Source organism: Taudactylus pleione, unplaced genomic scaffold (assembly GCF_031769625.1).
Source record: "Taudactylus pleione unplaced genomic scaffold, aTauple2 ptg000377l, whole genome shotgun sequence".
Taxonomy (NCBI): domain Eukaryota; kingdom Metazoa; phylum Chordata; class Amphibia; order Anura; family Myobatrachidae; genus Taudactylus; species Taudactylus pleione.
The window spans coordinates 4,641,802-4,669,225 of NW_028284778.1; the positions used below are offsets into that span (position 1 = coordinate 4,641,802).

The 27,424-nt window shown below is 45.8% G+C and overlaps 1 protein-coding gene across 1 annotated transcript in view; it reads left to right on the forward strand.

Annotated features, from left to right (window-relative positions):
- The first annotated feature begins 2,346 nt into the window (after window positions 1–2,346).
- LOC148508058 (uncharacterized) overlaps window positions 2,347–27,424 on the forward strand; it is a 30,531-nt gene continuing 5,453 nt past the window's right edge. The window contains exons 1-6 of the mRNA XM_088445228.1: window positions 2,347–2,372; window positions 9,734–9,800; window positions 9,921–10,018; window positions 10,176–10,287; window positions 24,811–24,908; window positions 25,048–25,159. Of these exons, the coding sequence (XP_088301354.1) occupies window positions 9,767–9,800; window positions 9,921–10,018; window positions 10,176–10,287; window positions 24,811–24,908; window positions 25,048–25,159 (454 nt within the window). The 5' untranslated portion in view covers window positions 2,347–2,372; window positions 9,734–9,766. The remainder of the gene's footprint in view (window positions 2,373–9,733; window positions 9,801–9,920; window positions 10,019–10,175; window positions 10,288–24,810; window positions 24,909–25,047; window positions 25,160–27,424) is intronic.

Genomic DNA, 27,424 nt, shown 5'->3' on the forward strand with positions numbered 1-27,424 from the left:
TGGACTTGTTTACACCGATCAGGTGACACATAGTATATTTCGCTGTCATTATAAACTGTCACCCCCTCTCTTTCTTAATTTCTTTTTCAATTCTTTTATTTTCTTTTTCTTATATTGGGTTATTATTTAATTTTTTTCATGTTTAAATTATGCAAGGTCACACTATTTATGCACATCAGTTTTCCTGACTAATAGTTCTCTGATCTCACTGTGCCAATATCTGTTTTTTTTGGACTTCTTTAACCACTTAACTGGCTAATATTTTAAAAAAAAAAACAGCCCCAAAATTGTCGATTTTTATTAGCAAATTATGTAAATAACAGCAATTTAAACCTGATTCAATATATATATATTTTTTTAACAAAAATGCTAAATCAAGTTTCAATAGGTATTAATTACATGCTGTATAAGAAACTGTTAATAAATAAATAATGTGATAATACAAAAAATTACCATTTTGGGGACATTTTTGAAAAAAAATATTTTCTAGTTTAAGAAAAAGTTAGCTAGGATAGACAGAGTGAGGGCAGGTATTTTGTATTGGTTCATACAGTTCTAGTCTGTGCATACTTTCACAGAATGGTCAGCTTCACCTTTAGGGTCAGACAAGATATATATTTAGTGACCTACCTGTACCTGACATTAGCAGAGATGTATAATGGGCCCTTAAGACCTTATATGGTGTTATCAGTAGACAGTGAGCCACGTTCCATAAGAATGACCATTGTAAGATGTGTACAGATGCTAAGCATTATGGGTTACTGATAGTGATGTCCATATTGTAGACAAAGGGGCTTTGGACGACAGTGTAACTCCAGACATCCTAGGACATGTCATACTGTATTTCTTTGTCCTGGGTATATGTTAGTGCTTACTGTGCATGTGCAAGAGATAAGAATGGTCCTATATTGTACCACTCAGTGCCTGGTACCCAGTATGTAACTAATATGGTATTATTATCTGGAAACCAACATCCAGACCATGGTCCTTCGGCTTGTGTCAGGACCTGAGACTGCAGTAGGGTGCCTACAATGTAAATTGAAAGAACCTGAGCATTGTGAAACAAGGGCTCCAAAGATGAACTACATCTTATGAATATGATGAATCACCGGTGTTGTCTTAATACATAGACACAAGTTGAGTATATATAGCCTGTATGTTATTTGTTACTTGTAATAAAGTATGTTGATTTGTACTCAGTTGGTTATAACTGTTCGCTTTGATCAGAACGAAACCCACCGTTATATAACACACACATATACTGTATATATAATTATATGTTGTGTGTGTATACACACAACATATATAATTATATGTTGTGTGTGTATACACACATACATTATAGATCTATCTATCATCTATCTACTGCCCGATCACTGTGGCCAGCAGTGATCAGGCAATTGGGGGGCAGAGGCGGAGCTTCTGCTTGTAGACAGATGCCAGCCGGAAGGAAAGAGGAGGAGGAGGCGGTGAAGCTGGCAGAACACATTTTATCAGCCGCGTCAACTAGGAGCCACAGCTTGGAAACGCAAGGCGCCGCCCTTATCAGTTGCCAGACCCTTCAACATGACCCGTTCCATTAGGTACAAAATGCTCTGCTCCTGGACTTCCCTTTAAATTTATGATTGCAGACACCTGTGCTGAAACATCTGTCTCATCAATTACCTAGTTCAACTCAGGTGACTGCAATCATACATTAAGTGGGAAGTCCAGGAGCAGAGTATTTTGTACCTAATGGAATGGCCCATGGGTCATGTTGGAGGAGGGTAGGAGTTGCTGCTCATGGCTTCTTGTCCATTTCCATGCCAAAGGGCAGCAGCTGCGAAGACAGGGGGATGCTTTGCCACACCCTCAGCCCTCCAGCGATGGGTCATTCCTCTGCTGTCTGGTTGGCTAATGCAAACACAGTATGGGGGCAGATGAGGTTATGTGACTGTGCTTCCAAACATTAAATTTCCCTCTATATTTCACACTGTGGGATATAAAAAACCACCCTGAGAGCTGAAGAAATACTATATTAAGAAAACACATTTCCCACCAGACTTCCGGTTTGTGCGTTCCATCCATTGCCACTTCCGGCGTGTGCGCTTCAGATCCACTTCCGGCTTTTGCGATCCACTCATTTTCCGGCGTCTGCGTTCCACCAGACTTTCGGTGTGTGCAATCCACCCAGCTTTTTAGTATGTGCGTTCCATACGACTTCCGGTACATGCGTTTCACCTAAGCCCCTCCTTTTGCGTTCCACAGACCATAGGTTAGTTACTTATTTATATATTTTATTTTTTTCCCCGTCCGGTAACAACTTCCGGGTACCCGTCCAGTAGGAAGAGGCAGCAGAGAGGAGGAGACGGTGCCGTGGCTGCCAGCAGCAGGTAGTGATATCTATTATTGTTGTTTTTATACTACAGGTTATACATACCCTGGTGTCACGTTACCTTATTACAGGGGAGGGGGGCTGTGGTGTCCTGTTACTATACAGGTGGAGCAGTCTCTGGAGTCACGGTGCTATATTACAGATGGGCAGGCTGTGGTGCCCTGTTACTGTAGAGGTGGAGCAGACTATGGTATAATGTTGCTGTACTACAAGGGGCAGATTGTTTTGACCTGTTATTATTCAGGTGGAGCAGACTTAGGTGTCACATTGTTATACTAGGGGGGGTGGAGGCATATTGTGGTGCCCTTTTATCATGCAGGTGGTGCATTATCATTGCACAGATGTTGTGTTATTATAGTACAGGTGGAGCAGGCTTTGGTGTCCTGTCATAATACCAGTGATGTAGATTTTGCTGTTATTTTAAATGGGAATAATCAAAAAATAAGACTTGAGGCGCCGCTCTCATATTGCACACCAATAAATAAAATTACAATGGTGGAAATAATACAACAGTGCTTATGGTGCAGAAGGTAAAATACACGAATAGTGCTTTACCTTTTATTAACATAAAATCCGCATACAACCACATTTACAAAGCATAAAATCACCATCCCATATGACATGATCCCCAAACCCACCTACTGGTGGTGACAAGAGGTCTTCAGCCCACCAGCTGGTCCAGTATATGCAGATTGTCCTGCTCCCGATCTTCCATCTTGACACTTTTACCTGGATCTGACCTTACTCTAGTTGGTGGATTCTTTTATTGTTGTAAATGTGATTTTATAGTAATTAAAGGTAATCTACTATTTGTTTTTCTTTTGATTGTGTATTATTCTGCACCATGTCCAGAGGATATAAAAAATAATTATTATTATTATCCTTTATTTATATGGCGCCACAAAGGTTCCGCAGCGCCTAACAAGTACAAAAACAAAGAACAGAAACAGTACAGAAACAGTACCTAAACAGTACAGAAACAGTATCTAAACAGTACAGAAACAGTACCTAAACAGTACCTAAACAGTACAGAAACAGTACCTAAACAGTACAGAAACAGTACCGAAACAGTACAGAAACAGTACCTAAACAGTACAGAAACAGTACCTAAACAGTACAGAAACAGTACAGAAACAGTACCTAAATAGTACAGAAACAGTACAGAAACAGTACCTAAACAGTACCTAAACAGTACAGAAACAGTACCTAAACAGTACCTAAACAGTACAGAAACAGTACCTAAACAGTACAGAAACAGTACCTAAACAGTACAGAAACAGTACCTAAACAGTACCTAAACAGTTGAACAGAACAAGAAAACACTGACATACAGTATAAGACATTGCAGGACAAGTACTGTACATGGTATATAAATATTGCTGCAACAGTAGCAGGATGGCAAAAGTCAAGGGTTAGGTGCTGTTATAAGGAGTATAGAGTAGATAACAATATAGGTAAAGGGAGGTAAAGCACATGAGGGAAGAGGGCCCTGCTCGTGAGAGCTTACATTCTAAAGGAGAAGGGCATACAGACAGGGGTGACACAGACAGTGAGCATGGAACAGAGGGTCTGATTCAGAGCCGGACGCTATTAGCGCTCGCTCGTTCAGAAAAAAGGGGTGGCTATTCAAATGAACCGTTCGTTTTTTGCGGTCTGTTCACGCCTCTATGTCTGAACGAGCGAACAAAACTTGCGGTCGTAATTTTGAAAAATACGCCCCCTGGCCTGCTCGCATCATACGTCATGTCAGCTATTTATTAGATTAATCGAGTACATCGAACAACGTATGAACTGCTCGCTATTCTTGTGGTTGGTTTTTCCTACCGCTATCTTGCGAGCAGTTCTGACTATAAAATAACCCAGTGACGTGGTCAATGACGCTGCTGTATTAATTATGCACACCCATAAAACGCCCGTTTTGACCTTTACGCACGCCTGCGTTCTGAATTCCACTCCCCGTTTTCAAGCACCCTCCCCTGTTACCACCCACATACGCCTCCTCCTGTCACTGAAAATAGCAGCCATTCGCTATTTAGCGAACAAACGATTTTCGGCCGCACTGACTGGTCCGCGCATGCGTATTACAAACCATACGCATGCGCAGATGTGCGAACATCGCTCGGAACGAGCGAACGGCCGCTTACGAGCGGCTCTGAATGAGACCCAGAGGGTTAGAATGACAGATGGGTGGATTCCTGTTTTACATTATGTGAGCAAGTAAGATGGAGTAAGATTTACACCTCTGATATACTACTTTACGTGACAGTATTTGTAGGTGTCTGTGGAAAGCCATGGTTGTTACTGTAGGTGTCTGTGGAAAGCCATGGTTGTTACTGTAGGTGTCTGTGGAAAGCCATGGTTGTTACTGTAGGTGTCTGTGGAAAGCCATGGTTGTTACTGTAGGTGTCTGTGGAAAGCCATGGTTGTTACTGTAGGTGTCTGTGGAAAGCCATGGTTGTTACTGTAGGTGTCTGTGGAAAGCCATGGTTGTTACTGTAGGTGTCTGTGGAAAGCCATGGTTGTTACTGTATGGTTAAGGTGTGAACCAGCAGTCTCAGGTAAATGTAGAAATTGGTGAAAGTAGTTGTTGTAAAGAGATGTTCAGATGTAAAATAATGATAAGTTGTGATAGAGTGTGAATTCCATAAGGCACATTTATTGATTTGGAGGGTGATGGGGGACATGTGGGGTTTGCAGGGTATTTATTCCATAGTAAATCCGCTGTATGTGTGTGGTGCCTGGATTTGGTTATATGTCACCAGATAATAAAAGCAGAAGGATAGAGAAGTATATATAGTTGTAGGAGGTGTGTAAAAGTTTTTTATAGTGACACAATGAGGCTGTAATAGTCAATGTATGATGAAAAGAAAGCTCATGAATTTTAAGAGGAGGGGAGTGGATCAATACGGCTGCAATGAGCACAGAGAGGTGAGATGCAGGGAGAATTAAGGATGTTATATCCTTAGAGAAAATATAAAGAATAGTTTTGATGAAAAGAAATGTGTAGTACATGGTGAGTATTAGGTTTGTTACTTTAAAAAACTGATTTCCTTAAAATTTGTTTAAATCTGAAATTACCTTAGATGTTGGTCAATGTTTGTTCAACTGTTAGATTAACTGTTATGTTATCACACTTTGCGCCTTTAACCCCAGCTGCCCCTAGACTGAATATAAAGGAATGATATCCTTGATTAAGACAGGCTACATCTGACTCAATTGCTCTGCTGATCAAAGGAGATAACTTGCTCTGAGTTGGAGCAAAAACCAGGCCAGATATATACCATAAACTATGCTTCACTGAACAATATAGACTATACATGTAAAAACAAATCTATGCAAGAGATGACATATCACATACATTTAAAACTGCACATGTTTGCATGAAGGTCTATGCAGAGTATATATGCAGTAGGCAGGATGAGAGAGGAAATATCACATACATTTAAAACTGCACATGATTGCATGCAGGTCTATGCAGAATATGTATGCAGTAGGCAGGATGAGAGAGGAAATATCACATACATTTAAAACTGCACATGATTGCATGCAGGTCTATGCAGAATATGTATGCAGTAGGCAGGATGAGAGAGGAAATATCACATACATTTAAAACTGCACATGATTGCATGCAGGTCTATGCATAACTGATTAACTGTTGTTATCACACTTGATGAGAATAGTGAATAGTGTTTCCAACATAGCCCCCTTCGCATGTAATTGATGCCTAAACCACTTGGGAGGATGTGGAAAAAGACAGTGGGCCTGATTCAGACCCGGGCGCTAAGCTGCGTTCGCTCCCTGGCAAAAGGGGCCGGGTATGCAAATTCCGCAATCGCACTGTGTGACGGAAGGATGCCCTCTATGTCTTATAGAGTGACGGCAGTGAGAGTACGCTGGTGTATAAAGACGCCCACTTTAATTTGTTAACACACGTCATCTCCAGGAAGTGTAAGAATAATCGGTAACATCGAGACCCATCGGAGCTACACGCAGCACTTGAGGTAGCCCCTACCCCACTGCAAGCACTGCGATCACTGCAGACTGAAATACAACCAAGTGACATGTACAATGACGCCTCCATGCTAATTATGCACACCCATAAAACTCAGTTTTGACACCCAGACACGCCTTCGCAGCACCACTCCCCCGTTCACAAGCACCTTCCCGTTACCACCCACAAACGGCGCTATCTGTCACTCAAAATAGCGTGCAGTCTGTGTGCTGCGAGCGCACGATTCCCGGACGCTGTGACTGGCTCGTGCACGCGCACTGCAATGCATACGTATGCGCAGACGGGCGACCATCGCCCATAGCGAGCGAACGCAGCTTAGCGTCCGGGTCTGAGTCAGGCCCTGTATCACTGCTGTTGTACTTGAGGCCTGTATAGGTACAAGGAACCACTTGTTACACGGTTTATCAGCACTAATAGGTGACCCAATGCCAGCTCTGAAGGAGGTGCCCTATTCATTGTTGTTACAATACAGGTAGAGCTTGTGACAATACAGTCACTGCTTGTTAAGACTACTCTGGTACTCACTGATTATAATCTGCAGGAGCTGGCTTGTGTCCTGTTGTTATAACACGGGTTGAGCAGGCTCTGTTGTCATGTCATTATGATACATGAGAAGAAGACTCTCTAGTGTCATGTTATTATAATACATGTGGAGCAGGCTCTGATGTCCTTTATTATAATACAAGGATCTAGACTCTAATGTTCTCTTATAGAGGTGGAGCAGACCCTGATGTCCTGTTACACTGGTGGAGCAGACTCTGAAGTCCTGTTACACTGGTGGAGCAGACTCTGATGTCCTGTTACACTGGTGGAGCAGACTCTGATGTCCTGTTACACTGGTGGAGCAGACTCTGATGTCCTGTTATACTGGTGGAGCTGACTCTGGTGTCCTGTTACCTTAGCAGCTGCAACTAAAATAAAATATTTAGTGGTAGCACTATACTTGGCACATATATTAGAATACATGCTACTCTATGTAGGCCTCTGTAGTGGGTCATTCCATGTCAAGTGGACCAAATTTGAAGATGGTTCCCACCTGCTGATTGTGCATGGCAGAGTCGGTGTCAGTTGCACACACTCCCACTTTGAGGGCCACAGTTTTGTCACTATTTAATTTTTCTGTAAAGCCGACCTAACATGGTGCGACATGTACCGCGCAACACGATGGAGGATCCAACGTCTGACGTATCAGGCGGTCCCCCTACACAGCGCGATCGGGTAGCCGACAGCTCGATATTCCGGCTTCCCCCTCCCCCACCCGCATAGGGCTGCATGGGATCGCACATCGCATCCCCAGATCAAGTGAACCTGCAGTAAGATCTGGGGGTGCGATGTACCACCCCACGGGTGCGCGCTCTGTCCGATATCATGCCCATACACAGTGCGATAGAGCAGCCAAATCGTACCAATCCATCGGATCAACTGCTTTATCGCACCTTTAGAGGGGTATTCAATATGAAACGTTAACTACACTGTCGCAGTTAACGTTTCATATCGGAGTTTTTTCCTGCGTTAAAGTCTGGTGCGCGCTCCCGCTTATCCCCGTATTCAATATAAAATGAACGAAAACGGGAAACTCCGAAGTTGGATTTGCGTAAAGTTACGAATTTTTCCTTAAAATAATTGTAAGACCCCCCTAAAGTTGTAAAAACATGGGGGAACACTATGGGTACCCCCGTTTTAGCCTTTAATTGAAAGTCGGGGATTTAAATAGCCGCAGCAGGTGTTTTTTTCCCGACATTGAAGAAGTGATGCAGAAGAGCACTTAGGTTATTTTTTTTGTTTTTTTAAGTGGTCCCATCAAATTTGGGGTACATGAAAATGGGTACTAGCATATTTTGATGTCCCTAAAGTAAGTTTTTAAAAATTCTGCATTTGTGCACCTGCTGCTATAAATCTATTCTAGAAAACACCTGCCGCATACATGCAGAATAGCCCTGAACCTATTTCCCTATTGTTTTACAATTTTTTCCCCTTTTTTTTTTTTGCACCCCAATTTTTGAATTCATTTTTTGGGGTGTCCCTATTTTTTTTTTTTTTACTTTTTTTGACACAGTTCTTTTTTAAATGTCATTCTCAGGGGTGCAGGCTATTTTTTTGAAGCCTGCACCCCTAAACCCCAATTCTGCACTTTTTTTCGACACCTATTCAATGGTGAAAAGTTATCACCGTTTTTTATCAAAGACTTCTCAAAACTGCGATAAGTCTTTGAAATTGAATAGGGTGTAAAACTAAAACCTGCGATAATGACGTCATAATTGCGATATTAACGCAAAAACGATGTTATCGCTCCCATATTGAATACCCCTATTAGTCTTTAACGTTATCAAAATCGGTGATGGTCAGGTAGAGACCCCTGGTCTACTGGACATAGAATGACCTATGTATAAAATAATATATGTTGTGTATATGCACCAATTATTTGTTTAGACATTATCAGCACATAGGATTATTTACGCTGTAGATCTGAGTTCGTATCTATTGTTCTGCTGTGTGTGTTTTTAATGATATATTTTTTTTTTAAACGTCTCCTTTATATTAAGGGGTAGTGTGGGTTTTTAGATGTGGAGATGTTGCCATAGCAACCAATCAGATTCTAGCTATTATCTTCTAGAAGGTGCTAGATAAATGTTAAGTAGAATCTGATTGGTTGCTATGGGCAACATCTCCACTTCTAAAAACTCTCTCTTTAGTAAATATACCCCTAAGAATTTATGAGTGTGTGCCCCATGCCAACACCTCTATTGTAAAAGGGACACACTGGAATAGTCCCCACTTATGCCTTGAAGAAGACCGCAGCAGGGTGAAACGTATTGTAGCTAGAGTGCTATGCCCAGCAGACGTGGCTACCGCACCTAGACCTATATCCTCAGTGCTCCACTCGTATATATGGTGGATCTGATCAAACGGGCATTATTGTGAGTGTAACACCAGGAATACGTTTGATTAGCAACCTACTACAGATGTGTCCTCACTCATCTTTGCTGCATTTTCCTCAAACAGCCCCTCTTGGCGCGCCTGGTCCCTTAAGACTCTGCTAGCGCCAGGCGTCTTTTTGTGCCGAAAATGCGTCTAAGATGCTATGCAACTAGGAGGCACCAGGAGACTTTGCTGATTAATGTGATATGTGACACTTGTATATCTGTGTCTCTCAATCAGCATACAAAGTGCTACACTGCAGCGGCCGCGCCTTTTTTCTAGTCGGGATCCTCATGCGTCAATATTTCATCCGCTGGGCGTAGATCCGGCAGCATTACATACCGATTCCGTCTGGGTGATGACTGTATCATTGTGTGTGTCAGGTTCCTATAAGGTGTCAGGATGTCACTGTCTATCTCTCCATGCAGGAGGGGGAGTATATAGAGGAATACAAGGACGTGATGATGGAGAATCACCGGCCCCTCACATCACTGGGTAAGAGGAAACTGTCAATTATTTTATAGTGGCAAGCAGTTTTAAGGGCAGGATGCGTACATTATCTGATACTTACATAATTACAACAATGTAAGCAATGTCACTGTGTGTCTCCTACAGATGGAGCCAGTAACAGAGATACCCCAGAGAGATGGCCCCATCCTCCTTATACCCAGGATTGTACAAAGGAGAATCACAGGACCCCACAGGAGGATCAGGTAGATGGGATTTAGGGTCTCATTAATATAGCAAAGTGACTATTCACTTAATGATCTGTAGGGAAGCTGTGTGTATTTTATGCACTGATATTCTACTGATTAATCTCAGTTAATGAGATATTAAAGTTATTTTTTTATTGTTTTGTGTATTAATTAGAGTGAAGATTTGACTGTAATTAAGGTAGAATATATAGAGGAAGAAGAAGAGACGTATGTGAGGGGTGATCAGCAGTGTAAGGAGGAGGAAATCCCTACAGCTATCAGCACAGGTGAGTAATAATAACTTATTACAGGACAGAGTCACATATTCTCCTTGTTCTGGCACTACAGCAATCTCTTATCCTACACCCTCCTCTATCACTACAGCAATCTCTTATCCTACACCCTCCTCTGTCACTAAAGCCATCTCTTATCCTACACCCTCCTCTGTCACTACAGCACTCTCTTATCCTACACCCTCCTCTGTCACTACAGCAATCTCTTATCCTACACCCTCCTCTGTCACTACAGCCATCTCTTATCCTACACCTTCCTCTGTCACTACAGCAATCTCTTATCCTACACCCTCCTCTGTCACTACAGCCATCTCTTATCCTACACCCTCCTCTGTCACTACAGCCATCTCTTATCCTACACCCTCCTCTGTCACTACAGCACTCTCTTATCCTACACCCTCCTCTGTCACTGCAGCCATCTCTTATCCTACACCCTCCTCTGTCACTACAGCCATCTCTTATCCTACACCCTCCTCTGTCACTACAGCCATCTCTTATCCTACACCCTCCTCTGTCACTGCAGCCATCTCTTATCCTACACCCTCCTCTGTCACTACAGCCATCTCTTATCCTACACCCTCCTCTGTCACTGCAGCCATCTCTTATCCTACACCCTCCTCTGTCACTACAGCCATCTCTTATCCTACACCCTCCTCTGTCACTACAGCCATCTCTTATCCTACACCCTCCTCTGTCACTACAGCCATCTCTTATTCTACACCCTCCTCTGTCACTGCAGCCATCTCTTATCCTACACCCTCCTCTGTCACTACAGCACTCTCTTATCCTACACCCTCCTCTGTCACTACAGCCATCCCTTATCCTACACCCTCCTCTGTCACCACAGCCATCTCTTATCCTACACCCTCCTCTGTCACTACAACCATCTCTTATCCTACACCCTCCTCTGTCACTACAGCCATCTCTTATCCTACACCCTCCTCTGTCACTACAGCCATCTCTTATCCTACACCCTCCTCTGTCACTACAGCCATCTCTTATCCTACACCCTCCTCTGTCACTACAGCCATCTCTTATCCTACACCCTCCTCTGTCACTACAGCCATCTCTTATCCTACACCCTCCTCTGTCACTACAGCCATCTCTTATCCTACACCCTCCTCTGTCACTACAGCCATCTCTTATCCTACACCCTCCTCTGTCACTGCAGCCATCTCTTATCCTACACCCTCCTCTGTCACTACAGCCATCTCTTATAATACACCCTCCTCTGTCACTACAGCCATCTCTTATCCCACACCTTCCTCTGTCACTACAGCCATCTCTTATCCCACACCTTCCTCTGTCACTACAGCCATCTCTTATCCCACACCTTCCTCTGTCACTACAGCCATCTCTTATCCCACACCTTCCTCTGTCACTACAGCCATCTCTTATCCCACACCTTCCTCTGTCACTACAGACTAATGAGGGAAATGTATCTGCCCAGTGTGGGGAATCAGCCCCTACTAGACTCCTGAGGGTATGTTTACTAAAGTGAGAGGTTTTAGAAGTGGAGATGTTGCCCATAGCAACCAATCAGATTCTACTTAACATTTAACCAGCACTTTCTAAAAGATAATAGCTAGAATCTGATTGGTTGCTATGGGCAACATCTCAGCTTCTAAAAACTCTCCCTTTAGTAAGTATACCCCCTGCTCTCCCCCTCTCATCTTGTCACTGTGTGTTACCAGCCCAGAGATCTGACCAGTCTCCTCCCCACACTCTCTGGTGTATCTCACACATCAGGAACCATCAGCCACTATTAGCCTCCTGTTCTCCTCCTTGTAACCCTGGTTAAGGGTTAAATAACATACTATATTAATAAGTACATATATGAGGTAAATATATATGTACTGCAGTCACAGTTCTTGAGGTAAAATGTATGTGTGTGTTATGTATTTATAATGGAGTATTGTAGTTCATGATATATATATATATATATATATATATATATTTGCATATAAATTTATGTGGTACTTTTTTTTTCCTGTGGTGGGGACGTGCACAGTGTGTGGGGGGGCACATGCACAGGAGAAGAAGTGGGCGGAGTGATATGGCTGGGAGTGATTGGGTTCCTGTCAGGAAAAGAGGGACAGGGACAGAGAGACAGATAAAAGGAGCTGCCAGCAGAGTGGGAGTCAGTCTGCTGTTCCCTCCCTCCAGTGCCCGCCCTCCTGTGACCTGGGCAGCTAGTGAGCAGCGATGAGCTGCCAGGCGCAGGGGGGCAGAGCCAGAGAGGGAGCCCAGGCGGAGCTGGGGAAGCAGGAGGGACAGCGGCACTCACCGCGTCTTGCTGGAGATGCGGCGGCGCGGGAGGTGGTCCCGGCGGCGGGGAGGAGCAGAGGGACCCGCATTGATCGGGGCGTTCCCTGTGAGAGGAGGCAGCTGGCTCAGACTGGAGGCCAATGGTGGCAGTGAGACTGCCGGCGTCGTGGAGCAGGAGTCAGCTACAGTTTGCCAGGAGGTGGGGCTTGCAGTAGCGGTAAGCAGAGCAGTCGGCAGCAGCTCCCAGTTGGACATCCCAGCAGCAGCGCTGCCAAGAGGAGCAGCGCTGAGAGAAGGCAGTGTAGCGCTGAGGTGACTGTAAGCTGATTTAATCACCAGCGCAAAGGTGACAGTGAGTAGTTGTACCTGGCACCCACACAGAGGATAGCAGCACCAATACAGGGGATATTATAAAGCCATCTTTATTATTATAGACATAGTTCCCTGCATAAATTGGGACAGGAGTACACAACTGGGAGGAGTAGATAGAGCTATATGTATAAGGGTTGCCTAGCAACAATTGACTCTTACTGGAAGGAATAATAGTTACAGGAAGGGGTACATGCAGCAGTAGGGCTGCCTGGTAACAGTTATGTCCCCGGGGAAGTAGCCAGAAGTGAAGAGAGAGACGGCGATCACAAGCTCCCGGCTATGCATAGTTAGGGGATCAGTGGTCAGCAAGTTCAAGCTGAGCTTCTAGTGACAAGCAGGTGGGTAACAGCAGTAGCGCTGTACTCACAGAAAGGTATTCAATATGAAACGTTAACTTCACTGTTGAAGTTAACGTTTCATATCGGAGTTTTTACCTGCGTTAAAGTATCGTGCGCGCTCCCGCTTATCCCCGTATTCAATATAAAATTAACGAAAACGGGAACCTCCGAAGTTGGATTTGCGGAAAGTTACGAATTTTTCCTTTAAAAAATTGACCCCCCTAAAGTTGTAAAAACATGGGGGATCACTATGGGTACCCCCGTGTTTTTTTCCCAACATTGAAGAAGTGATGCAGAAGAGCACTTAGGTTATTTTTTTCGTAAGTGGTCCCATCAAATTTGGGGTACATGAAAATGGGTACTAGCATATTTTTAAGTCCCTAAAAAAAGTTTTTAAAAATCTTGCAATTGTGCACCTGCCGCTATAAATCTATTCTAGAAAACACCTGCTGCATACTTGCAGAATAGCCCTGAACCTATTTCCCTATTGTTAAACAATTTTTTCCCATTTTTTTTTTTTTTTTTTTCACCCCAATTTTTGAATTCATTTTTTGGGGTGTCCCTATTTTTTTTTTTGACACAGTTCTTTTTTAAATGTCATTCCCAGGGGTGCAGGCTATTTTTTTTAAGCCTCCACCCCTAAACCCCAATTCTGCACTTTTTTTCGACACCTATTCAATGGTGAAAAGTTATCCCCGTGTTTTATCAAAGGCTTTTCAAAACTGCGATAAGTCTTTGAAATTGAATACGGTGTAAAAGTAAAACCAACGATAATGACGTCATACCTCCGATATTAACGCAAAAACGATGTTTTCGCTCCCATATTGAATACACCTGATAGTGTGTAATATTACAGCTCATTACCTACTGTGTATACTGGTGCTCTGGTTTTACAATACCCTACAGGAGATGGTTATTTAAGTTGTGAGATTCATTATCTTCCAAGGCATCCACATAGTTATTACAGGACCTGGACTTTGATGTCAATACAGAGCATCCTTTAATAGTTTGGAGACTTACCCAGAGACTATTTAAATGCTTATAGTGGAAGCTCCATGGTCTGATCAGACCAGTCTCCTCCCCACACTTTCTCACAAGCGACATCACAATGTGTCTGCGCTAGCATTTACATTTGACCAGCCCAGTTGGGATGCAAGTCACCAGGGTCCCCTGCAGCAGGTGTACTGGTGGTCGACAGGTCGCCCATGCACACAGCCAGATGTGCTGATATATCTGCAAGATATATCGACATCTGCTGTGCTGCAGAGCAGATGTGATATGCCTGTGAACGACGACGCCTGTACACACCCGCCGATGCACTACAGATACATCGCCCGTTCTCTTGTGAGTTCCCAGGTTGATCACAGGTCATGGGCAGAGCTAGTAAGGGGGAAATAACATCTCACAGCCCACAAACATTCTCCTGCTTAAGACGATATTGGTGAATTCCTCTGAAACCCCAGGGACTGGAGGTTTCTTTCCAGCAGAACAAACTTGAACCGGGGAAGAACGCCAGAGGCTTCTCATCTTCAAATCTTTCTTTACCAATGGCATTGGTACTGTGTACTGATTATTCATATGGCTTGGAGGAGGACCTCTACACCTATGTTTGCTTGTTTTCTATCAAGATAAACTGTCGCTTTCAAAAAGACGATTAATGCTCCTAATGTAGACGTTTCTGATCACCTTTAGTTAGCGAACGCAATAGGTGGGATTAAGGGAGACTTAAAACAAGAGATATGGTAAGAACTTACCTTTGTTATCTCTGTTTCTACGAAGTCCATAGGGTCCACAGGGTTGACCTTGGGGGTATAGGTTGGGATCCAAATCCGGGCACCACGCAGTTAAAGTTTTCAGCTCCCAGGATGCACTGGGTCCACTCTCCCTATAACCCCACCCCCAAGCCTGAGGCACCTCAGTTTGTAAGTAGCCAAAGGCCGGAGGAGGAAAGAAAGAGAGAGAGAAGACTGGAACACTCAAGAACCATACTCACAGAGAAGGAGACGGGAAACCGGTGACCAGTCACACAGCCCATATGAAGCCAGGTGCGTCAGGGCGGGCGCCCTGTGGACCCTATGGACTTCGTAGAAACAGAGGTAACAAAGGTAAGTTCTTACCATATCTCTTGTTTTCTACTTCAGGGTCTATAGGGGGTCCACGGGGTTGACCTTGGGGATGTCCCAAAGCAGTTCAACTAAGGGTGGGGACGCTCCTGTGCTGAGAGGAGAATCCGTCGCCCAAAAGGAAGCATCCTGAGAGGCAAAGGAAACCAATACCTAGAACCTTAAAAAGGTGTGGACAGAAGACCATGTGGCCACCTAGTAAGGCAGAACAGCCGAGGCTCTACAGCGAGCCGCCCACGAGGGGTACACGGCCTGAGAAAAACAAGCATCAACAACAGAAAGGCCTACCCATGGGTAGGCCCCTGAGGAAGACATACGAAGCCATCCAGCCAACAACTGGTTATAGGCCGGGCAGCCTTTCCTGTGAAAACCAGAAATCTCAGACCACAAATAAGGAGTCCGATTTCCCTAAGGAACTTGAACGGATCCGAAGAGGCCGGACCACAGTCAATGAGACCACACCAGCCGAGAGGACTGGAGACTGAATGGCTGTACCATAAGTTCCAGATTAATATGGAACCTAAAAACCACTTTAGGAAGAAACACAGGGCGAGTGCAACTCACACCCTGACATGATGCCATCCAGAAGAGGGAGCCACATGAGAACGCTCCCAATTCCAACACTCTTCTGGCGGATATGAACTCCATAAGAGAGAGAGCCTAAGCAATAGACCATGTAATGGCTATCACAACCAGTGGTTCCATTGACTGTCCCCGGAGGGAACGAAGAACCACTACTAACTCCCAAGGAGCCCCTAGAGTGGACAAATGGAGGAAGTCCAGGCGGAGGGTGAGACCCAAGCCAGCTGGAAGGAATGCCAGAATATCTGGAAATCCTGAACACCGGAGGATCGTAGGGACAGGTACGATACCATAAGAATTATTCCTGCCTGTGGTAGGTCCCAGCAAAAGCTGATCTATGTGCTCTAATCATCTCAATGATGACAAAGCCAGGGAAGCCGTTGGACCACCGTAGGGACGCAGTCAAAGACAAACGATCCAGGTCCAGGGCAAAACAAGGACCCTGAGACAACAGGTCCGGATAGTGAAGCATCAGGAATGGAGTATCTATGGGGAGACTCCGAAAATCCAAGTACCCCTGACATCTGGGGCAATCAGGAGCCACCAGCAGTAAAACATCTCCGACTCGATTGAAACACTTCCAAAGACCTTGAGGAAGAAGGGAGACCGGAGGAAACAGGTAAACAAAGTGGAAGGACCACTTCACTAACAAAGCGTCACCGAAGATTGCTTCAGTATCTCAAGAGCTGGACTCTAACACCGGTAGTGTGTGATAGAGTCAGAAAAGCCATGAGGACCCCCCTGGGATGCCCCCTCTGCTTACTAGGAGTTGAAACCTTTTCAAGGAAAAGAGACCAGTCCCCGGAATGCACGTCATGACGGCTAAGGAAGTCTGCTTCTCAATGGAGAACTCCCGGAATGGACGCTGCAGAGATGGTCGAGAGGAAACTCTCGGACTATGTCAGAATGCGTGACACTCCCGTCACTGCCACCCAACGACCAGTGTCTTCTAGAAGTAAGCCACCGTCGTGACACTGTTGGACTGACCGTTCGAGGTTCACCATGAAGCCTGTGTTAGGCCAGAGTGAGAACCCAAGACAGTCTAAAGTTCCAACAAGTTAATGGGCAGGGCGGAAGCGACAGACATCCAACAGCCCCGAAAGAAGTGCGGACCGGCCATAGCACCTCAGAGACTGGCGTCTGTAGGAAGGACTAACCTAGATGAGATGGCCATACCACCCAGATAGAGACATACACATCTCCGGAGAGAACATCTCTAAACAGTGATCCGATTGATTTCCATCTGGAAAGGGTAAGGCTTTGCAAAGGCCTGGAATGGACCTGAGCATATACCACCCTTTTGAAGGTAGACACCCTGGATTCCAGAACCCACATGACAGAGTGTATAGACAGTTGTCAACTGTGGAAACGTCAGCGCACCCGTAGATAAAACAGTGGAGATCTTGTCTGATATCAGAAAAGATACTCCGATTCTGAGAATCCAGCAGGGCTCCCAGACTAACCATATCCTGTGAGGAATTCAGGGAGGACTTTTTTTTTTCCCAGTTGATTAACCCTTCCTGCTAGTGAAGGGAAGTAATGGATAACTGAAATGGCTTCAAAGAACTGCGGTGATTCTGTAAAGAACAGTAGGACGTCCGGATACAGGAGCAGTCGGATACCCTGAACAGGAAGACCGTTATAAAAGCCATAAATCTGACAAACCCCGGTGGAGCTGTGGACAGTCCAAAGGGCAGAACCTGAAAACTGGAAGAGTTGCTGTGGCACAGCAACCCTGAGCTATCGCTGAAGAGACAGCAACACCATAAAACCCCCAGGATCCATAGCTTGGATGATGGAACGTAGGGGTACCCTCCTGAACCTAGGCACCTTTAGGACTTGGTTCAGGGATTTCCGATAGAGGATAGGCCAATGAGAACCATACGGCCTCTGCACCAGAAAGCAGAATAACCAGCCCCTCGCTGAGATAGCGGGGCTGGTATAATTACCCCTGCTTAACGCAAGGACCGTATAGCTTTCTGGACCTGTAAGGCCTTGTTCGGTCTGAAGGAAAGCCGTGAGAGACTTCAACTCTTACCCCAGCAATTGTGGTGACTTGACACCAGCACTGGGCGAACTGAGAAAACCGGTATCTCACTCTGGGATCCCCCAGATGAAAAACCTGACGCGTCAGGCTGAAAGTTCCTCCTCCAGTTTAGAAGCAGGGCGTCTGGATGTCCAAATCTGCTCGGTACCAGGTATGGCGGGACCTCGTGGAGGCTGACAGCCGAAGAAAAGACTGACCTTTAGGCTGACCCCGAGGGTCAAAAGACTGAACAGATTTAGTCTGAGGCCTAGTAGTGGGAGTAGCTGAAGGCGGTAAACTTGTCGTTAGTAATACTGCCAATGTTACTACAATCTTGTCAAGGTCAAGACCAAACAAGATCTTCCCCATAGATGGTATCTGCACCTCTGCAATCCCAGAGCGCAGCCATAGGGTATTACGGCGGATACAGTCGCAGCCGGAACTCTGAAAGTTAGGAGACTGGTATCCAATGTAGGTATTTCCACATAAGACAACTGCATATATTATGTGAGCGACCAAAGACATGTGAACCCCAGACGTGTTGGAGGGGAAAAAAACATTACAAATGCATCAGTCCAGTATGCAATAGTATTAACCGACCATGCTATAGCCATGGTAGGACGGGTAACAACCCCTGAAAGCGAGTATACTGATTTCAGGCAGAGAGTTACCACCTACGAATGGGAGGCATAGTAATGTCTGTATTCAGACTCGTGATTACCCTCAGGGAATTTGGGACAGGAGGCCAAATCGCTGTTGTGATGCCTCGTACCTGGCGACAGCCAGAGTCCCGCCATACGATCCACCCGCTAGTCAGAAACAGGGAACCCGAAGGCACGTTAGACTGAGGGTGTATGAGACAGGTACAGGTCGACATTCTCCCTAACCAGAATGGACCTGCTACCAGCCCTAAAGCAGGGATAATAATACTTTAAATAGCATCCAATTCACGGCAGAGCCAACTGGGAAGTAACCACATGGCGTATACCACGCCAAATTGTGTTTCGTAGAAAACGACATCCACCTAAGGTGGCTATTGTGGTAATCCCTGCAAGGGAAATGGCAGACTGTTGTGGCACCAGGGGGAATTCATGTACTGTGAAAAACACCTGCAAGGAGCGATAGTCTGTGTCACAGGGGTAGAGTGCAAGAAACTGCGAGATACCCTGAGATGAAAAGGGCAGTATGGTGAAGTAACCCCAAGTGAGTTACAACCATGGGGCCCGGCCGGCGATCCGCAATTGAGAGGATCCCGAGAAACAAACCGCCCAAGGGGGTCATGGAAGGGGCCTGGCACCAGATGGCGCCGCATACATAACCCTTTATGAGTCAAATCCTCCGCACTAACACCTGCAGCACATGACTTGCAGGATAGCAAAAATGGGTGCAGTATAACGCTCTATCTCCTGGTCAGACATATCTGACCAACCCTCTTGGCGGAAATATCAAGCAGCGCCATACTGGTCCTGACTGATGCTAAGATTAGCTGCAGGGACCCATTTTCAGCGTATGCAAAACACAGTTCCACCTAAAATATGGCAACGTGCAGCACGCAACAGTATGTGACAAACCTCACAAATATTAACAAGTATATATATGTGAGGTCTCAGAACCACCCTAAGTACAGTTGTATTAGGGCAGATTGTAAAGAAAAGGGATAGATAAACACTGACAGGTGAAAGAATAAAGTACAGACAGTCAGCACTAGCATAAGTCACATACAATGCAGACATATATATATACATACATAAGCATGACATAATATACTGCACTATGGGGGTCATTCAGACCCACTCGCGAGTGGCAGTACGCTCGCAAGTGGGTCGATGTTCCCCACTGCGCATGCGCACGACGGAGGGAGCTCCGTCGTGCGCATGCACGAGACCCGGCGAGCGAAGGACTTTCCTTCGCTCGGAGTGTCTCACCAAAGGGGGCGTGCTGTCGATGGTGACTGACAGCATGCCCCCTTTGGTGGGCGTGCCGGGAGCGTGCCTGCCAGACGGAGGCGTTCCCATGGGAACGCCTACCGTCTGAAGCCGGCCCCACTGACATCACTAGTGATGTCAGTGGGAGTAATTTTGGCTCTGATAAAGCCAAAATCACTCCAGGGCTTGCGGTTGAGAAACCCTGACCACAGGGTTTCACTCGCAAGTCCGATGGTCAAGACCATCGCGACCATCTTGTTGGACGCTCGTATATGCTGTGGGTGGTGACCCACAGCTATACGAGCGTCCAGGAAGACGCTCCATTTTAATGGAGGTGGGCCCTGATTCAGAGCGAGCGCTCTGGTCAGAGCGTCCGGCTCTGAATCAGGGCCTATGTCGCTACATTCAACTGCCCAGATTCAGTGTCTGGGAAGGCTATAGCGCTGTGTACACTCACCTATTGGTGAGGTACGCAGGGGGACTGGACCAAGCGCCATCTCCGGAGATCTGCTGCTGCACCATCAGAAAAAATGGCCGCTAGAGACCTCAGAAGCAGCGCGGCCCGCAGAGGAAGCAGCTCAGCGACGCCAGACTTTAGACACTGAAAGGCACGCTGAGCTGAGGGGAGGAGCCGCTACAACAGGGAAGGCTTCCTCCCCTGGCCAGCTATTAACCCCCGGGACGCCGGCTCCCAGCGCCGAACGCTAAGTCCCTGGTGGTCTAGTGGACACACGGGGTATGGGGGGCCCGCCGCACAGGACTGCATTTCCAATGCACGGATTACCGCAAGCGGTGACCCGCGACCTTACCTGCTCCCCGTGGATCCGGCAGCAGTCCTGGGCACCCGCAGAGTCCGGCTAGTACAGACTCTAGGGTCCCGCTGAGATCCCCAGATCTGTACTGGCGTCTCAGCGCCGGCGGGGTGACGGAGCGGCAGCTTGGACGTCCCATGGACAGTCCGACGCTGCCGCTCTAGAAAGTTCAAAGTAAAAAAATAAAAACTTTGTCTTAAAAAAAAATTAAATAAAGCGTAGGGGCTGCTAATCAGCCCCCCCTGCAATAACGGTGACCCGACTCCGGCCGGGCACCAACTTAAACTGAGGTGCCTCTGGCTTGGGGGTGGGGTTATAGGGAGAGTGGACCCAGTGCATCCTGGGAGCTGAAAGCTTTAACTACGTGGTGCCCGGATTTGGTTCCCAACCTATTCCCACAAGGTCAACCCTGTGGACCCCTATGGACCCTGAAGTAGAAAGATAATGTTCCCTCTTCTCATAAATCAATGGATCCTTGTTCTCTTGCATTTCAGCATCTGTAACCCCCCTGTAGAATGAGATGGCCACTACAAAGACCGAGTTAGGCGGATCTCACAGCTGTGATTGGTGCTTTAATCCTGTATCCTGGCCTGCAGAGTTGGTGGCGACCATTCTGAACCCCATGCGCATCTTTCACTTAGATCATTTGAAATTTCTTCCCTTTACATAAACAATTGTGACCATCTCTAAGGCACTTGGCCTAATCTTCATGATTAACTTCCAGGGCCTTCTTGCCACATTGCTTTCTACTCACTGGGGAACCGTCCTTTGACCTTAGACCGGGCTTTCTTGGAGGCCACTAAGACAAGTGGGAAATGTCTTTACCTTTTCAAATAGGTCACTGCAGAGGTCACAACCTCCCATTGCTATTGTGGGTGAATGACAGCCTGGTACCAGGCTAGGCTGCCCATTCTCTCTCTCGATCTTTCTTTTGGTTGCTGGAGTGCCTCTGTGGCACATCACCCGATGACCAGAATGTTGTATCCTGTACAGGGGACTCCAAACAGCAATGATACAGGCAGACTGTCATTTGATACTTCGTGTTGGTACAAAACCAAATCTAATATCCGAGGGGGGTAATGTATTGAGTTACCCAGAAGCCCATTCTTCTATAGAAATGGCTTATTTTTGAAAGTTAGAGACAACCCAAAGATGACAGGGATCACATTCCCCTCTGCCCAGCATTAGGCTGCAGCTATTGCACATGACCGCCCTTTCCCTATTACTTGGCCGGTCATCTCTATCCCAAACCTCTTGCAGGAATTGGACGCTTTTTAAAAGCTGACGAACATTAAAAGCCTCAAACTTTTATCATTACTCGCCCAGCTTCTCGTGTATCCTGTGTGTTCACCAATATGTACTTAATTTGTTCCAGTCAGTCAGTGAATTTCTTGGGCACACAGAAGTCGTGTGACCTCTCCTAACTTTATAGTATACACCACCTACTCCTACTGAGACTGTATCGTCTTCAGCATTTGCCTGCAACTCCCTGATGGCTATAATGTGTACTGTTCGTTCTAGCACCCTGCACTGTCTCAACCCGTGCAGTTCCTCTTTCCTGCTTGGGGTGTCGTTCTCTGCTCTGGTGCTTCTAGCTGATATACAGACCAGAACTCTTATGGAAAGAGGAACTGCACAGGTTGTGCCAGGTGCAGGGTGATAGAATGAACACGAAATGTGACTGGAGACAAGAGCTCTTCTACAACTTCTGCTGATGCCTTGCCAGATTGTGTTAAGCTGCATACACACGGTAAGATATCTATGAACGATATGAATATCATTCAACGATATATCGTTAATTTTTATGCAGTGAACGTCCAACGATGTGCGTTCCCGCATGTACGATCACGATACCTATGATCGTCCGTACATGTAGGCCAACTTGCACGATATTGTCAACTTTTGCCTGTTCAGAGATGTGGCAGGATGACTTCACTGATAGATATCTTTCAAGTTGGTGGTGGTACCGTGTGGGACGATTTAAAATACACGATATGAACGATATCGATCATATCGTTTTCGTTCATATCGTGCATTTTTTGGTCCTTTCTAACCCACCAACGACCTGCGATGCGCGGACATCCTATGGACGATAACGATATAAATCGCCCGTGCACGCAGGCCAACCTGGTCAACATCGACCAGGTTACTATATGGACACGTGATCGTTGATCGTGGGTCGTTGGCCCTCGTTGATGGTGTGCTGGATGATCGATATCGATCATCCAATCGTTGGCCGTCGTTGTTGGTGTACTGGATGATCGTTATCGGTCATCTAGCACTCCGGGAAGGTGCAGGACGATCAGTCAGTGATATCGTTATCGCTGACTGATCGTACCGTGTGTATGCACCATTACACTTTAGACAGTGAGGAAATGTATTTGGAGAGGCTTTTTCTGGTAACAAATGTCTTATGAGATGTTCTTCTTATTACACAGTGCCTCCATCAATAGTAAGGTGGGTTAAGCTGACTCATGTTCCACATTCCTATGGTACTGACCAAAATGTTCTCTTCTGCCTTTCCACAATGCTGGACACGTGGGGACCCTAGAAATAACTTTGTACCATAAATGTTTTGGAAAGGTCCTAAAATGAACACTGTTGGAGTATGTGGCAGTCTCTGGCGCTTTCTATGGTGATCACAAATCTATCAGTCTTCTCTAACTTCCTCTCGCAGGCATGTATTCAATATTATAAGGATAGCTAGCGACCCGCCCCGGCTTTGCTCGGGCGCAATTTTCAATTTACGGCGATAGTCTTTTTTTTTCAACCAAGGTCGTATAAGATTTCCTTGTAGACGACATTGGTTGTTTTTTCTCCTGACGTCAACACAAAAAGATTTAATTCTGACGTGACACGTGAAAGGGCCACGCAAAGTTGTCCATGAGAAAACAATCTCCTCTTAGGTCACCTCCGGCCACATAAAGTGTCTGTCCATGTGGTGTATTTGTTGCCGTGCCAAAGCAGACTCTTACCGGGAATTGGACTCGTTTGAAATTAAAGAATCTTTTTTTCACATAAATGAAATAGGATCGGTTAAAAAAGGGTCAAATTGAAATTTTGTATTGGTAAACAGGGCTTACAATAATGTTTCAGGTGAAACCCGATAATACGTATCAATCTTTACACGGTATATAATAAAGTCCATCATTGTGATATATCTTTAACGGTTTAGGCGTTGCACACCAAGAAAGCGCTGGGACGTCCGTTTTTACATTGACTTCACTAAAATCGTCACTGCTTTGCTCCCTTTTGTCATACATTAATGTCTCATACACCTAAACCTTCCTCAACAAATGCTCTATAGAATAGTGACAACTGCATCAAAATCCATCCAGTGGTTCTCGAGATTAGCCCGAACACACAGACCGATGCCTACCAGGGGCTATATTTTACACTATATATAGATTTCCAATTAATGATCCAGAAACTCATTGGTGTGGACTGTGAGAGCAATCACTATATGAATTCAAGACAAGTCCTGCTGTGAGCATCTACCCAAAGGGGTCCTCCCAGGAACAGAAGGTTTTACGCATCCTATTTTTGGGGGAAAAGGGAACTGCACCTATTCCCTCTTCTTTGATGATGTCATCTTTTCGCTTTCATAAGGATCCGTGTGTGCAGTGTCACAAGTGGTGTCCTTACATGGTTCTACAATCCACTATACTATGGTACATGATTTATTTTCTTACATGTCTGCCAGAGGAAGACATTTATGTGATCACCGTAGAAAGCGCCAGAGACTGCAATATTTTGTTTTTATATGTATAATTGAATACTGTATATGGTGGTATTTTGTTACTGTCTAGGCGAGTCCTTCCCAGGGCTGTCATTGTCTCACACCTATTTACTAACTATTGGAAGAAATTATTTGAATTGAAATTTCCCATTAATCCAATCTGGGTGTTGCTGTACATATTAGAGTTGCCTCTTTATATACTTAGTAAATTCAGAATTGGGAGTCACTGCTGCTTTCCCTATCATTGTTTGGGTGGCATATGTTAATGTATACACGTCCTATGATAATCACATATATACAATGTAAGCAATGTCACTGTGTGTCTCCTACAGATAGAGCCAGTAACAGAGATACCCCAGAGAGATGTCCCCGTCCTCTGTATTCCCAGCATTGTACAGAGGAGAATCACAGGACCCCACAGGAGGATCAGGTAGGTGGGATATAGGGTCTCACCAATATACCAAAGTAACTTGTGTGTGTTTTGTATACTGATATTCTACTGTTTAAAATATAAATTATTAAATGAATTCAGACATTTTTAAAGTGTTATTGTTTTGTGGGTTATTTAGGCTGAAGATTTGACTATAATTAAGGTAGAATATATAGAGGGAGAAGAAGAGACGTATGTGGAAGAGGATCAACAGTATAAGGAGGAGGAAATCCCTACAGATCTCATTAAGGGTGAGTAACACTTATTACAGAAATTAAAAGAATCACAAATTCTCCTTGTTCAGTTACTACAGAAGGATCTTATTCTGCACCCTCCATTGTCAGTACAGACTAATGAGGACAATGTATCTGCTCAGTGGAGACTCCTGCTCTCTCCCTCACATCATGTCACTGTGTGTTACCAGCCCAGAGATCTAACCAGTCTCCTCCCCACACTCTCTGGTGTATCTTATACATCAGGAGCCATCAGCCCCTATTATACTCCTGCTCTCCCCCTCACATCATGTCACTGTGTGTTACCAGCCCAGAGATCTGAGCAGTCTCCTCCCCACACTCTCTGGTGTATCTCATACATCAGGAGCCATCAGCCTCTATTATACTCCTGCTCTTTTCCTCACATTATGTCACTGTGTGTTACCAGCCCAGAGATCTGACCAGTCTCCTCCCCACACTCTCTGGTGTATCTCATACATCAGGAGCCATTAGACCCTATTAGACTCCTGCTCTCCCCCTCACATCATGTCACTGTGTGTTACCAGCCCAGAGATCTGACCAGTCTCCTCCCCACACTCTCTGGTGTATCTCATACATCAGGAGCCATCAGCCCCTATTATACTCCTGCTCTCCCCCTCACATCATGTCATTGTGTGTTACCAGCCCAGAGATCTGACCAGTCTCCTCCCCACACTCTCTGGTGTATCTCATACATCAGGAACCATCAGCCCATATTATACTCCTGCTCTCCCCCTCACATCATGTCACTGTGTGTTACCAGCCCAGAGATCTGACCAGTCTCCTCCCCACACTCTCTGGTGTATCTCATACATCAGGACCCATCAGCCCCTATTATACTCCTGCTCTCCCCATCACATCATGTCACTGTGTGTTACCAGCCCAGAGATCTGACCAGTCTTCTCCCCACACTCTCTGGTGTATCTCATACACCAGAGAGCCATCAGTCCCTATTATACTCCTGCTCTCCCCCTCACATCATGTCACTGTGTGTTACCAGCCCAGAGATCTGACCAGTCTCCTCCCCACACTCTCTGGTGTATCTCATACATCAGGAACCATCAGCCCATATTATACTCCTGCTCTCCCCCTCACATCATGTCACTGTGTGTTACCAGCCCAGAGATCTGACCAGTCTCCTCCCCACACTCTCTGGTGTATCTCATACATCAGGACCCATCAGCCCCTATTATACTCCTGCTCTCCCCATCACATCATGTCACTGTGTGTTACCAGCCCAGAGATCTGACCAGTCTTCTCCCCACACTCTCTGGTGTATCTCATACATCAGGAACCATCAGCCCATATTATACTCCTGCTCTCCCCCTCACATCATGTCACTGTGTGTTACCAGCCCAGAGATCTGACCAGTCTCCTCCCCACACTCTCTGGTGTATCTCATACATCAGGAACCATCAGCCCATATTATACTCCTGCTCTCCCCCTCACATCATGTCACTGTGTGTTACCAGCCCAGAGATCTGACCAGTCTCCTCCCCACACTCTCTGGTGTATCTCATACATCAGGACCCATCAGCCCCTATTATACTCCTGCTCTCCCCATCACATCATGTCACTGTGTGTTACCAGCCCAGAGATCTGACCAGTCTTCTCCCCACACTCTCTGGTGTATCTCATACACCAGAGAGCCATCAGTCCCTATTATACTCCTGCTCTCCCCCTCACATCATGTCACTGTGTGTTACCAGCCCAGAGATCTGACCAGTCTCCTCCCCACACTCTCTGGTGTATCTCATACATCAGGAGCCATCAGCCCCTATTATACTCCTGCTCTCCCCCTCACATCATGTCACTGTGTGTTACCAGCCGAGAGATCTGACCAGTCTCCTCCACACACTCTCTGGTGTATCTCATACATCAGGAGCCATCAGCCCCTATTATACTCCTGCTCTCCCCATCACATCATGTCACTGTGTGTTACCAGCCCAGAGATCTGACCAGTCTTCTCCCCACACTCTCTGGTGTATCTCATACATCAGGAACCATCAGCCCATATTATACTCCTGCTCTCCCCCTCACATCATGTCACTGTGTGTTACCAGCCCAGAGATCTGACCAGTCTCCTCCCCACACTCTCTGGTGTATCTCATACATCAGGAACCATCAGCCCATATTATACTCCTGCTCTCCCCCTCACATCATGTCACTGTGTGTTACCAGCCCAGAGATCTGACCAGTCTCCTCCCCACACTCTCTGGTGTATCTCATACATCAGGACCCATCAGCCCCTATTATACTCCTGCT